Below are 12,377 nucleotides of genomic sequence, written 5' to 3'. Positions count from 1 at the left end.
GAACTTAGTAGATCACGTTGTTCTCCCAGACCGCATGTTTTGTTCCTCTTTCCAGATACCGTACACTTCCGAAAGTAACGACCATCGTTACTTTTGGCTGCTTGTTACTTTCGAGGGGTCGTTACTTTCGGGGAGCAAAGAGCCTTATATAAAGTTGTTACGACAGAGCTCTTTTTACGAAATAAAAGACGGAAATTCGTAGAAACAGTTCTTAATACATGAGATGCAATTCTTCATTCCAGTTTAAATCTATGTTGCTGTCAAATGGATGAGCTCTGCATAAAACGAATATTAAGACAGGACGAACCCATCAGTCCAAATTGAAGTGCTGACATGGTACGTTAGTCTGCTTTAATAATATCGCAGTGCAATGGTCGAGTTTTCAACTTAAATTTTGAAAGGAACGTTCCGATTAAAACGCCCCTGTTGAAAATGATATTACTTTGAATCAAAATTTCCTAAAGTACGTTCTGCTACGTGATGAAAATTCTACGGGTTTTGTTTTAACTGTCGGCGCAACATTAACTGATGAATCACAAACTGACATTTCACATCTTGTCGTGGCATAAGCGATGCCTTCCTTTGTTGTAGAGTGCCTAAAATTAGGTTACCCGAAGTAATTTCGCCATCTCTACTTCGGGGAAGGGGAAGCGGAGCGGGGGGGGGGGGGGGGGTATTACTTTCGCAAGGCTCGCTATTTTCGGGGGGTCGCTACTTTCGGGATTTATTAGCGGCCACAGTTTTTGGACGTTACTTTCGGGGATCGCCACTTTCGGGGGGTCGTTGCTATCGGAAGTTTACGGTAAATATATTTAAATATATTCTTCTCCTGCTTGCAAATGATGTACAATAGTAGATTTTGACCAAACCTTTCGGGTTGATTATTTATTACACTTATTTCATTTTTAGCCTGTCCTTTCAGTAAACACTGGGGGTGGTTATCTTTCTGCATTTGGAATAATACTGGGGATACCGGGGACGTCTATTTCAAGCTCGACCACTTAAGCATTTACATGAGCGCAGCGTTGAAAATTCATGACGGAGTAATGGAAATACTTTGTAGTCCTACGCCTTTTAGATTTCGGTCAGATATCGATCTTTCTCACTCCTGGCTATGCCGCCAACGGTTTCTGGAGTTCTTCCGTTTTGCTTCCATATTACGCTATCGGTGGACAACACCTCTTTGCCAGGATTTCATAAAACGCGAAACAAGCTAAGTTAAGTTTCATTTCTCACATTTTCAGTTTTCGTGACAATTGGCCTGAACCTTGAGAGGAAAGTTTGCTTTGAAATTAGATGCAAATACCGGCCTCAAAAAGAGAAAAACCTTAATGGCAAATGCATAACAAATTTCATTTATGCCAGCTGAAACAGGCAATGGCTACAATTAATCAGAGTGCTTTAGGGTACTCGTAACCTTTCAACTGCATTTCCGTTTAAGTGCACTTTGCGGCCTTTAAGTAGCGTTCAAAGTTCAATGTACGCTAGCTCTTGCATAAAAAAAGTTTCTGAGGACCCTTGACTGTATGTATAAAAAAATATTGATATAACCACCCATATAACCAGCCTCCTGAAATTGTGCATTGCGACTCTGTTCATGAAAACTGGCAATCAGGTTTGTGAGCTGAGGGAACTCAGAGCGCGGAGGTGGGGCTCAACTTTCTCAAATGAATGCAACATCTATTATTTTAGGAATTCCTGCCAGGACTCAGGACTACTGTAGTAGAATAGTTTTAATAAAAGTTATGTGTTTGTAAAGTTTTTTGTCTGTGCGTGCAAAGCAACAAAAATGTTTAAAAAAAAGTCATGACTACTGCAGACCACAGGCAAAAAATGTGCCGAGAACTGTCTAGCTGTTTTAATTTAATTTCAATTTTCTTAAGCACGACCCACAAGCTACCGAGCTTAATTCAGCTTAAATAGAGCTTACAAAGGGTGTCTGCCTGTCTGTCTTTTGGAACTGCAAGATTCGAGATTTGCGCGTGGCTCAACAATGAGCTATCAGTCTATCAATCTACTTAAAAAGGCATTGCAATATGAAAGCACTCCTTTCTTTCCACTGGTGTCGCATTTTATGAAATTCTTGCTCGAGCATGCGCATAAATCAAAATTTTGAGACGAGAAAGTGACCTACGTCTTTAGGCTTTTCGGTTTTTTAATTTTTTTTCCGCCTTTCCTTTTTCTCCTTTTCTTATCTTTTTGCTGTAGTTGTTGACCTTCTACTGGGCTTGCTTCCAGTTCATGAATAAAAGCTTTTTATTACAAAATTATATAGAGCATGTATCAGTAATACTTAGTTGATTAAGCCCTTATATTAGAAACGACTGGACATTGTGGAGCTGTTATGTAACAAGTTGAAAAGAAGCAATGAGAGCCACAGTACGAATATTCATTTTCTGAAGGGTGAAAGAAAACGTTTTAGCTCACTGTAATATTATTAATAATAATTCAGATTAATGAACTGCATTTGCTGTCAGAGGCAGTCTCTTGAAAAGTCCACCACCTCAGAGAGTCCTCTTTTCTTGGCCTCATGATGTGCCCATCTTTCCTCGGCAAGCTTTGGTGTCACTTTCCACCGTTATGATAAATAACTTGTTTACATGCAGGACATTTCTTCCCTCCTGTGAGATACTAAAATAAAATTTCAAGAAAATTCACTTTGTTTTTAGATCCATTCCATTTTCAAACTAACTAATACACCTGGGTTAGCTTTATCATGCTATGAAAAAGTTTTCCAAATAGTAAAACCAACAGTTAGGTCTACCTCTTAGAAAACAGCGCCCTACCTATAGTAACATTGTAGACTTCCTTTTAAATAACTGTTCTTTTACCAGCCGCATAAACATTATTCACAATCTACTTCATGCCGGCCGGGCATCCGTGGTCTTCCAGTGAAAAAATCCGCGAGAGTCACGACAATCCACAGCGAGGAGCAACTGTAAAAGAAAAACAAAGAAACTCGTATCAACCATCTATTATTAGCGTCCTTTACATGTAAATTCGGTAGCATTTAATAAGCATTACACCAACTTAAATAACAAGGAACGATAAAGGTTATAGATACCGAAAACGACTCATTGTCACCGCTGGCTACTGGCAAAGTAATTATCAATTTTACTCGAATGATTCAATACGGAACTTATTCACGATAGCAGACAAGATGGCTTACAGACGATTAATATTACACGAGAACAAAGAAATTTTGGAAAAAGGTCATCTTTACCTATTTAATAGTCAAGTAACAACGCCAAAACTATATCGTCAATCAGCTGAGAGCCCAAAATTTGGGTTTATAGCTCACTTGAGGGAACAGCCGAAACATGTCTTATAAGTCATTGCTTTTATAGTTTCAATAATTGTTTTGTGTCACAGTGCTATTGGTTATTTCTGTATTAAAATATTTCAATTTTTTTGGGTCTGACAGATTTAATGACCACAAATCGTCCCTTTTATCTTCAGGACTGTCATTTGATCAATAGAGGAATTGAATACCATGCAGAGGCTGCCCGTGATTTCAAGGCATCTTGTTAAACCACCCTCCCAATCCACCTCTATATAGATCTCCTAGTTTCAAATTCCCCATCCCAGTAACAACCACTGATGTCAAAATTCCCCCCCCCCCCCACCCCCGCCTGGGCAATCTGAGCTTACCTTGAAACGATTACTCCATGCTGCCCGAAAAAAGACGGCATTTTCATAAAATTAGGATCTTGATACGCGAGTCAAATGCACTGGCCGAGTCGCCATCTTTGTTTCCACTGCTTTACCCCAGATCTCACTCGGTCAGTCGAGGACCGTGAAGTATGGGCACAAATTAAAGCCCGAAAATTTTTCGCGATTGTTTGCGGTTTTTTTTCCACGGTCCCCAAAACATAGTTACCGCAAAATTTTTCATCGTAAAAATTTACTCCACTGGCCAAATAATCCATGCAAACTTCACATGTTGAATCTTACTCGTGCGCTCCATTTAATTTAAAACGACTCTTTTAAGAAAATCTAAAGGTATAGCGTTGTGTAGTTTACAGGAAAAAAGACCGTCTTAAGATACATCAACCACCCTGGCGCAAGAAGAAATTGTAATAGAATGACTGATAACCGTGTAGTGTACTTGAAAAATTGCCGAAAATGTTGTATTTCAAATAAACGCGACTTTCAAAAAAATTGATACCCAGCTCGAAAAGCCAGTCTTTCACAATAGCAAAAATTAGTTCCCGCAAAATACAAAAAATCGCCGATCCGCAATGTTAAACTCCCGCAAAATTTCGTGCCACACGATAATACTTGTTTATGTATTGTACAAGTATAACCACCGTATTGTCCGGGGCATTTATTGAACAGTCGGCATAGTAATTAGACGGTTTTGTCCTCTTATTTTCGACAAACTGATTTTTCTCGTTAATACTTGAACTCTTCTAATTAATGGCAAAATTAAGCTAAAATGTCAATCGGTTTATACGACAGATTATTCTGTTTGGTGCCCCTCTCAAAAGTCGCGGAATAAATTTTGCACTTATTGATTGATTGATCATTTGATGGCATTCAGTTACATAAGGACATCTCCCTGTATTCGGTTATCCCCTGATAATTAGAATAAACACTGGGGGCGGTCATCTCCCTGTATTTGGAATAAACACTGGGGGTGGTCAGCTGAGTTATCTCCCTGTTTTTTGGAATAAACACTGGGGGGGGGGATATCCCTCCGTATTTGGAATAAACACTGGGGGTGGTTATCTTTCTGTATTTGGAATAATACTGGGGATACCGGGGACGTCTATTTCAAGCTCGACCACTTAAGCATTTATATGAGCGCAGCGTTGAAAATTCATGACGGAGTAATGGAAATACTTTGTAGTCCTACGCCTTTTAGATTTCGGTCAGATATCGATCTTTCTCACTCCTGGCTATGCCGCCAACGGTTTCTGGAGTTGTTCCGCTTTACTTCCATATTTCGCTATCGGTTGGCAACACCTCTTTGCCAGGATTTCATAAAACGCGAAACAAGCTAAGTTAAGTTTCATTTCTCACATTTTCAGTTTTCGTGACAATTGGCCTGAACCTTGAGAGGAAAGTTTGCTTTGAAATTAGATGCAAATACCGGCCTCAAAAAGAGAAAAACCTTAATGGCAAATGCATAACAAATTTCATTTATGCCAGCTGAAACAGGCAGTGGCTACAATTAATCAGAGTGCTTTAGGGTACTCGTAACCTTTCAACTGCATTTTCGTTTAAGTGCACTTCGCGGCCTTTGAAGCGTTCAAAGTTCAATGTACGCTAGCTCTTGCATAAAAAAAGTTTCTGAGTACCCTTGACTGTATTTATAAAAAAAATATTGATATAACCACCCATCAAGCAGTAACTAACACGCAATATTTCAGACTTTGGCCCTGTTTCGACAGGTTGCTAAAAAAAGCCTACTCTAAAAGATGTCAAAATAGGAATGGCTTCTTCCTTTAAAACATAAACAAATTTATTAGATCAATACCCTAAATCCGCCTTGCTATAGGAAACGGAAAGGCAATAAATGTATTTTGTTTGGCAGCCAAATTGTGTAAGTTTATGTTATTGACACGTTGTTAACTGAAAACATCCTGATAGGCTAGAAGATAGACAAAATTCAATTTCTAACACCAAAATTTTTACATTTTATCAATTCAATCTTGAATTTACACCGTATGATTTGATTCTAACTGGTGATAGCCTTCTATCACTTTCTATCAGCTCAGTGAGGCTCGTCTTATAAAGCTTCTCCCAAGATTTTTCTGCATTTAGTGTAAATTGACTAAATTAAATGACATTGCAATTTATATGCAGACCAATCCAGAAAAAAATTTATGCAGAAAGAAACTTTTCACACTACGAGGATAATCCTCAGTTGGCACGTCGACCGAAGCTTTTGCAGAGGGCGATTTTAATTCATCTTGAAGTAATCCTATATTATAACTGCTCGCGGCACAGGACACTCCAATACAAGCTTGCATAAATGCCCGCCATTATTTATATTGCTTTTGCGGTGTTGTCTGCAGCCATCTTTTCAACAAGCATCGTGTTAAATGGTCTCGTCTGCCTGGTGTTTTACAAGAACAAACAGTTTCGTAACCCGCCCAATGTTTTCGTTATCAGTGTTGCCGCCAGCGATTTGTTGTTTTCAACGACCTCCGTACCACTGCACATTGTTGCAAACGCTTATGGAAAGTGGATTTATGGAGAAGAAGGTTGTAAAGCCGCTGCATTTATAACATTTCTGTCAGGACTGACTTCTCTGATGCATTTAGCAGCCGCTTCTTACGAGAGGTACGTTGCTGTTGTTTTCCCACTTACAAGCCGTAGAACTGTCACTTTCCAAAAGGCAATTCGCATGTCAGTCGCCGTCTGCTTGTACGCTTTGTTCTGGAGTGTGATGCCATTGTGTGGCTGGTCAGGTTTTGAGTTAGAAGGAGTTCGTACGAGCTGCTCTGTGAGGTGGAAGTCGCATAACAAAATCGATTTGTCCTACAATGTTTGTATAATATTCTTTTGCTTTGCATTCCCAGTTATTTTAATAAGTTTTTCGTACTTTCAATGCTGTAAGGAAATTATGAGTTCGACAAGAAGAGCGAAGAGTACATGGGGAAAGTCGTCCAGCTTTACGAGAAAGTCCTTTGAAATAGAGCGCAAGATTGTAGTGCTGTTTGGAGTGATGACCGTGGCATTTCTTGTGGCCTGGACACCATATGCCGTTGTATCACTGATTACAATGATTGCTGGACCTGACGTCATCAGTGACGTCGCTGCATCCGTCCCAGCATACACTGCCAAATCATCAGCCTGTTACAACCCTATTATTTATGTGTTTCTGTACAAGAGATTGCGGAGGCAGATCTATTTCATATTACGAAGAAGATCTAGTAGAACTAGCAAACAGTCAAACGAAAGCGAGACATGGAAGTTCGGCGAAAATTCAGTGAGGCGTTCCCCCCAAAAGCACGTCCAACTTGTCCCAGACGGAAACGGCAATTTTTAAGGGGGGAAACACGGTTCTTGTTTCGGAGGTACCGTAAAGCTTGTTGAAAACCCCACTGTTTTAGAAACTCTAGTCAGTGTTACAGGATGTTCGCTAGCGTTACCGTTTACAACGGAAAAACAGTTAAAATGGACATCTCTAGATGAGCTGCTGAACTATTTCGAGAAAGCGATATCACAATAAAAAATAGAGTGCGAAGTCCAGCAAATCCAGTTGTCACACGCATAGTTTTCAGGATTTAATATTCTTTGTTAGGGTCTAATAAAGATTAAAGATACCAATAACGGCACAGAGATGATTAGTGGAGAGCACTAAGATACTGGGTAAAGCTTGACACATGTCAGTTAGACATTGGCTATAGAGTGTCAGAAAAACGGAAAAACTCGTTATAACTAAATAACTTATGATATCAGTGTTACAAAATTGGATAGTTAAAGATATTTCTTGGATATGTCAGTGTCAACACTCCAGGAAACTAAAATAATTAGGAACATATTTAAGACTACAAATAGCTCTAAAAATGGCAAAACTGATGATGCAATAAAATTGATTAAATAACCTAAACTATAACTTTTAAAACAATGGATGATTAAAAATATGTCTCGAATAAGTCAGTGTTTATTCGATCCGATTTGCGAGTATGCTATGGGTAAATGAAAAGACTCTATCTAAGTTAAAGTTTACTTTTTGTTAGTTCATCGCCCTCTTTTGTTTAGAACAATCTCTCCAATAGAAAAGCTTTTGTAGATTATAATTGTTGCGTCTGCATTAAATCGGTTTTTCAAATGACTAAACACTACAGTGAATCGTGGCCGTTCTTCACTTCGGAAGCTTTCCCTTGGTCACTTTTTTTGCTACCTACTTAAAATTACACTTAATAAAGAATGCAGGTGAAACTTTGTAATATGTTTCGACTTTGTAAAAAAAGAACCGGCAAGGTTCGGTTAAGCCTTAGCAGCAGTATATCATTTCACCCGTTTAGTTTTATTCTCCCAGAGAAACTTGAGTTTCCAGTTCCATATCTCCCCCGTAATAACCCGGTTTCTTACACGCAAAAAGCTCTTTAAACCTCTTTCTGTATTCCTGGTTAGAAAAATAATAAATGAAGGGATTCATGCAAGAATTAAAAAGCACAAGTACATTAAACCCCTTATGCAATGAGCTGCCAATCTTTGTGATACCAAAAGGACTGAGGATGTAAATGGTTTGAGCTGGGAAACCGCAAACTGTCAAGGCAATGGCTGCTATGGCGCACATGCGCAGTAAAGCCTTCTGTACCTTGCGTTCAGTTTCATTAGCGGTTTCCTTGGGAGTTGCCGGGAGATTCATTGTGATGTCACCAAATGTGAACCACGTCAAGAAACACGGAATATAGAAAGTAACCAAGCTGTACGATATGATGAAAGCTCGCGTTCCCTCCTTACCGTACGGGGCATTCTTAGTGACACATTTCTCCTCAGAAAGCCTTACTTCGAAAAACTTATTCATAGAAAGAATGCACGTTACAATAAACATGACCGCTGTGTAGATCAAAACCCTTTTCCTACTGAAATGCTTCTCATATTTCATCGGTTTAAATACACAGAACCATCGCTCAATGGCCAGACAACCTATGAGGAGAATGGAGACTTTTCCCATGGCGAACAGTAGGTATCTGTTGTGGAGAAGTCTGCAGAATACTTCACCTCCAGCTCCATGAGGGACTGGGTACGAAGACTTGTGGACGACATAACCAGGAGTGGCGACAATGAAAACACCTGAGAAAAAACAAAACAGAAAAACTGAAATAACCAAACAAGGACACTTAAAAGCTGGTAGCATCATTCGACACGTTGAATAGGAAGGAAAGTGTTGGGCGAGATTTTAATATCATTTCAGATATTCTGCTTCAGCGTTTGGCTGGACAATTTTGTAGTCCAGTAGGCAATTTGCTTCTGTTTCAAAGCAAGTCCTCGTGCGAAACTTTTCTTATTGAAATGACGAAAAGATATTACACATTTTCATTTGAATATTTTGCAAAAAGACTCTTTTTAATTAAAACAGAGGCGAAAAGGTAACACTTAAATGGCCTATTTTAACTTGTCATAATCATGACTGTAAACACATTTCGCATGCTTAATGAACTTAATGTACAAGAGGCAAACTAGGCATTTTATCGAGACTGCAAATTGGTTGGAAAGGAAAAACCAAAAATTTACCAGGTGAAACTAAAGAGCCGGCAAAACTTTGTTCTTTTACGCGATTATTAAAAAAAAAGTTTATGCTTACACTGCTCATTGCAAATAATGACAGGTAAAAAATAAAATCTTAGCACTAGTAGCCTTTGCTTTTTTCACTTGTGTATGATATTTCTTCTCATTTTCTGTGGGTGGATTTTCGAAGTATTTTAAAATATTATATTTTCTTTTTTAAAATTTCTGAGGGTTCTTCCGGTCCGAAGTGACTGACTTAAATCATAGGCCAGCAAACACAGAGCAATGTGGTAATACTTTGTTGACAAACAAGAGAATGGAGTAAAGCTGTGTGCCTTACCTGTTAACATATCTACCACAGCCAAACTAAATAACAGGATATTGTGAGGCTTCTTCAGCATTGCATGGTTTCTCAAAAGCATCACACAGAAAAGCAAATTGAAGAAAAACGACGCGCTTGCGATCACGCTAAACGCGACCTGAAGGGCAACGCTTTCGTGGTCTGTGGATCCTGTTGGGGGAGGGGTGGTGTTATTTTCCATGTCTTGTCAGCTGTAAAAAAATTTAATCAAAAGAAATTTAGTGTTTACATACAAGAGTTTAATTTTGTACAAACGACACGTCCTTGTTTTCTCAAAGGCGGCATATAAAAAAACACACAAAACGGTAACAAATCCGACGAGACCCATAAACAATTGATGTTTGACAAGTTGTAATAAGCAAAGGGTTAAAAAGTAAAGGTAAATATTCGTTACGTGGGCGAAAAATAAAACCAATAAATGAAAATTGAGCAATTAATAACTCTTCTCTCCGCTAGGTTTGTTTGCCTGTAAAACGGCCTCTATAGAAAAAATTTTTATCTTCACGCAATATCATAGAGTGTGGTTGCTTGGTTTAGTGTAGTAGGAATAAAAGACAATGAATATGTAGTTAGTAGCAACATATGCATGTTGCTTACTCTTAACAGTAAAACAACACACTACTTGACTGTGTTTTTTCATGTGGCTAGTGACAAGTAAAATTCCAAGTAGTTTTAGAAGTTGCTCGAATCATAAAGGTACGAAACTATGGGTTGATAAGGTAACATTTTTGTCTCACCTTGAAAACGTAACGACCTCTGTGATAGATATGTCAGACTGACGTACTTTGCTAAGACGAATTCGTTATCACAGATAGACAGCTTTTCACCCAAAAGGTCTCTCTGAATAGATCAAAGCTTTCGGAAGACTCAACCTAATTTACTCTTTGCCACACGTCAATGCTAAGTTCAATAAAGACTGATTGATTGAATGTGACGGAGAATAGACGGCTAGAGGTCGGCCATCATGAAAAAACTGATTACATAACCGGTTATAACTGGAGAAAATGGACATAACTAACTGAGGCGGGTCGGACAGCGCCAGTGACAAGCTCCAAATGCACGATATCAAGCTTCAAATGATCGCTCAATATTGCGATAAAATGCAAATTCTCGTTCCCAGCTTCCCAACTTCCCTAGAAGACTTACAAAGCCCGGAAAGAAGATGGAGTCGGGTGCTGAGTAGGTCAAGAAAGGCCTTGAGATAAACATTCTTGGACGAAAGACTTTTTGACATTTTACAAAAGCAATTGTATGAGAGAGTTGCTGAACTACACCTTCCCTGAGATCGCGGAACGTAAACGAAACATAAGCAGCTTTGTTCTTTAGAAGGTCATTTACTGGCTCTCCCCGAACGGGTAGCAAACGGCCTACCATCCTGGGGTGGGGACTGAAGGAGGAAATACTCAAAATACTGTAATCCTAACTTACTGTCATCAATCGTTTCAGTACAGGCTCCCCGGGAAACGCCATGGAAAATGACCCAAAAGAAGTCAGAAAAACAAACATTTCGAGCAGCCAAGAGTTCTAGAGAATTATTGCACGATAACCTGCGATCAGGCGGTTTTTGTTGTTGTTGTTGTTGTTGTTGTTTCTTTTAGGCGTACTTTGGCAGTCTTGATTAAGTTTTCGTCATCGGAAACTAAACATTCAATCGATGGTTTCCGTTTGCCGATACTGACTTACCCACCATTAGGAATTATCCCGTTATTACGTCTTCACTGTATACAATAAGCGACATTCGTGATTGGTGTTTGCAACCACTCATTTCTAGAAGTATTTGAATTTCAGATTTTAAAAGTGAAATAGGAAATAACATTTTGTTCATAGCAAAGGACAATTGAACAGGTTAACTGATACTTATGTCAACGTAAATACTATAGGATGCAAACATGCAATTCCATATGAGCTCCTTTGCTGGGAAGTCCTACGTCCTACAAAGCTACAGGGTTGTCCTCATGTTTCTTCACGCCAGGAGAAAAAATAATTGTTTTTCGGCGGTGTGAAGTCACAGGCTGTTAGCTGATGTATCCATTAATTTCGCCAGTAGCTATAAATATTTCAAAATTGCAAGTAATGACAGGCCTGTAAACCTAATCCGGTCAAGTGGCGCAGTGTCGACAAGGCCGTGAAGAATATTTTGACTTTGTGTTTTTTTAGGAGTGCTAAATGGCTTCCAAACCCATTACAGAGCATATATTCCAGAAAAATCTCAAGGAAAAGATAGGCAACGTAAAGAGTGAGGAGTGGCGTTTTACAGCAGCTTTTAGAGCTCGTTGTTGCTTGTGTAATCCTTGTGACAAAAATTCACAAATGGACAGGCCTTCGTCGAGGCCTTTGAGATGGCGTGATTTGAACGCATTCAGTGAGTATCGAGCAAAAGTGGATATCAAAACCGTATTGAAAATGAGTACGAAATAGTGATGTACTGACAAAAAAAGAGCTATTTCACTTTATCCCCGATCAAGTTTGCGTTCTTACCTTACTATATATGCCAATAAAGGGTTTATTGAAGTCTGGACCTGATCTATTTCACCCATGGGATATCGACGTGTCATCAAAAATAAACAATGTATAGAGATGATGACTTCCCTATTTTGGAAATAAACAGTTAATTACAACCAGAATGAACAAAGTGTTGATTCATTGAAGACTTACCACGATTAGAAGCAAACGGTTAAAGGTTAAAACGCCAAACGGGTGTCTCACTCGTCTGTACAAAGCGTCCTTTGCGTCGCAAGCTTTGTCCATGTAACAGGGTGAGATAATCATCGCCCGAAGCGCGACGACATCTCCTCCGAAGAAATAATTCGTTTTCCGAACTGAT

At 39.1% G+C, this 12,377-nt stretch overlaps 2 protein-coding genes and 1 long non-coding RNA gene across 4 annotated transcripts; 1 reads left to right on the top strand and 2 right to left on the bottom strand.

The window, feature by feature from the left end:
* Positions 1-1,846: 1,846 nt before the first annotated feature.
* Positions 1,847-4,247, bottom strand: LOC149118396 (uncharacterized). Its single transcript, XR_016205498.1, has 3 exons — positions 3,652-4,247; positions 2,787-2,936; positions 1,847-2,631 (listed from the first exon to the last, which is right to left on the bottom strand). It is a non-coding gene; the product is annotated as an uncharacterized LOC149118396 (long non-coding RNA).
* A 1,389-nt stretch (positions 4,248-5,636) lies between these two features.
* Positions 5,637-7,289, top strand: LOC110066394 (melanopsin-A-like). Its single transcript, XM_020773620.2, has one exon. The coding sequence runs from the start codon at positions 5,981-5,983 to the stop codon at positions 6,998-7,000; it is 1,020 nt and encodes a 339-aa protein (XP_020629279.1). The 5' UTR covers positions 5,637-5,980; the 3' UTR covers positions 7,001-7,289.
* LOC149118395 (G protein-coupled receptor 83-like) lies at positions 7,226-12,317 on the bottom strand. 2 transcript variants are annotated; one of them, XM_089295515.1, is made up of 3 exons: positions 12,209-12,317; positions 9,533-9,744; positions 7,226-8,757 (listed from the first exon to the last, which is right to left on the bottom strand). In XM_089295515.1, the coding sequence occupies exons 2-3, from the start codon at positions 9,732-9,734 to the stop codon at positions 7,985-7,987; spliced, it is 975 nt and encodes a 324-aa protein (XP_089151641.1). In that variant the 5' UTR covers positions 9,735-9,744; positions 12,209-12,317; the 3' UTR covers positions 7,226-7,984. The 2 variants fall into 2 exon arrangements, with proteins under 2 accessions (XP_089151641.1, XP_089151647.1); XM_089295521.1 differs by lacking the exon at positions 12,209-12,317 and adding an exon at positions 10,291-12,176.
* Positions 12,318-12,377: the final 60 nt, after the last annotated feature.

The sequence above is a fragment of the Orbicella faveolata genome, unplaced genomic scaffold, assembly GCF_042242905.1.
Source record: "Orbicella faveolata isolate gen_17 unplaced genomic scaffold, um_ofav_v1 contig_1, whole genome shotgun sequence".
Classification (NCBI taxonomy): Eukaryota; Metazoa; Cnidaria; class Anthozoa; order Scleractinia; family Merulinidae; genus Orbicella; species Orbicella faveolata.
Note: the sequence above shows the minus strand (reverse complement) of the source record. Positions and strands in the feature narration are given on the sequence as shown.

Coding starts and splice junctions, on each gene's coding strand:
- LOC110066394 (XM_020773620.2), top strand. CDS start 5,981: ATGCCCGCCATTATTTATATTGCTTTTGCGGTGTTGTCTGCAGCCATC.
- LOC149118395 (XM_089295515.1), bottom strand. CDS start 9,734: ATGGAAAATAACACCACCCCTCCCCCAACAGGATCCACAGACCACGAA. Junction 8,758..9,532: donor TGTGGTAGATATGTTAACAG/GTAAGGCACACA, acceptor GTTTTTTCTCAG/GTGTTTTCATTGTCGCCACT.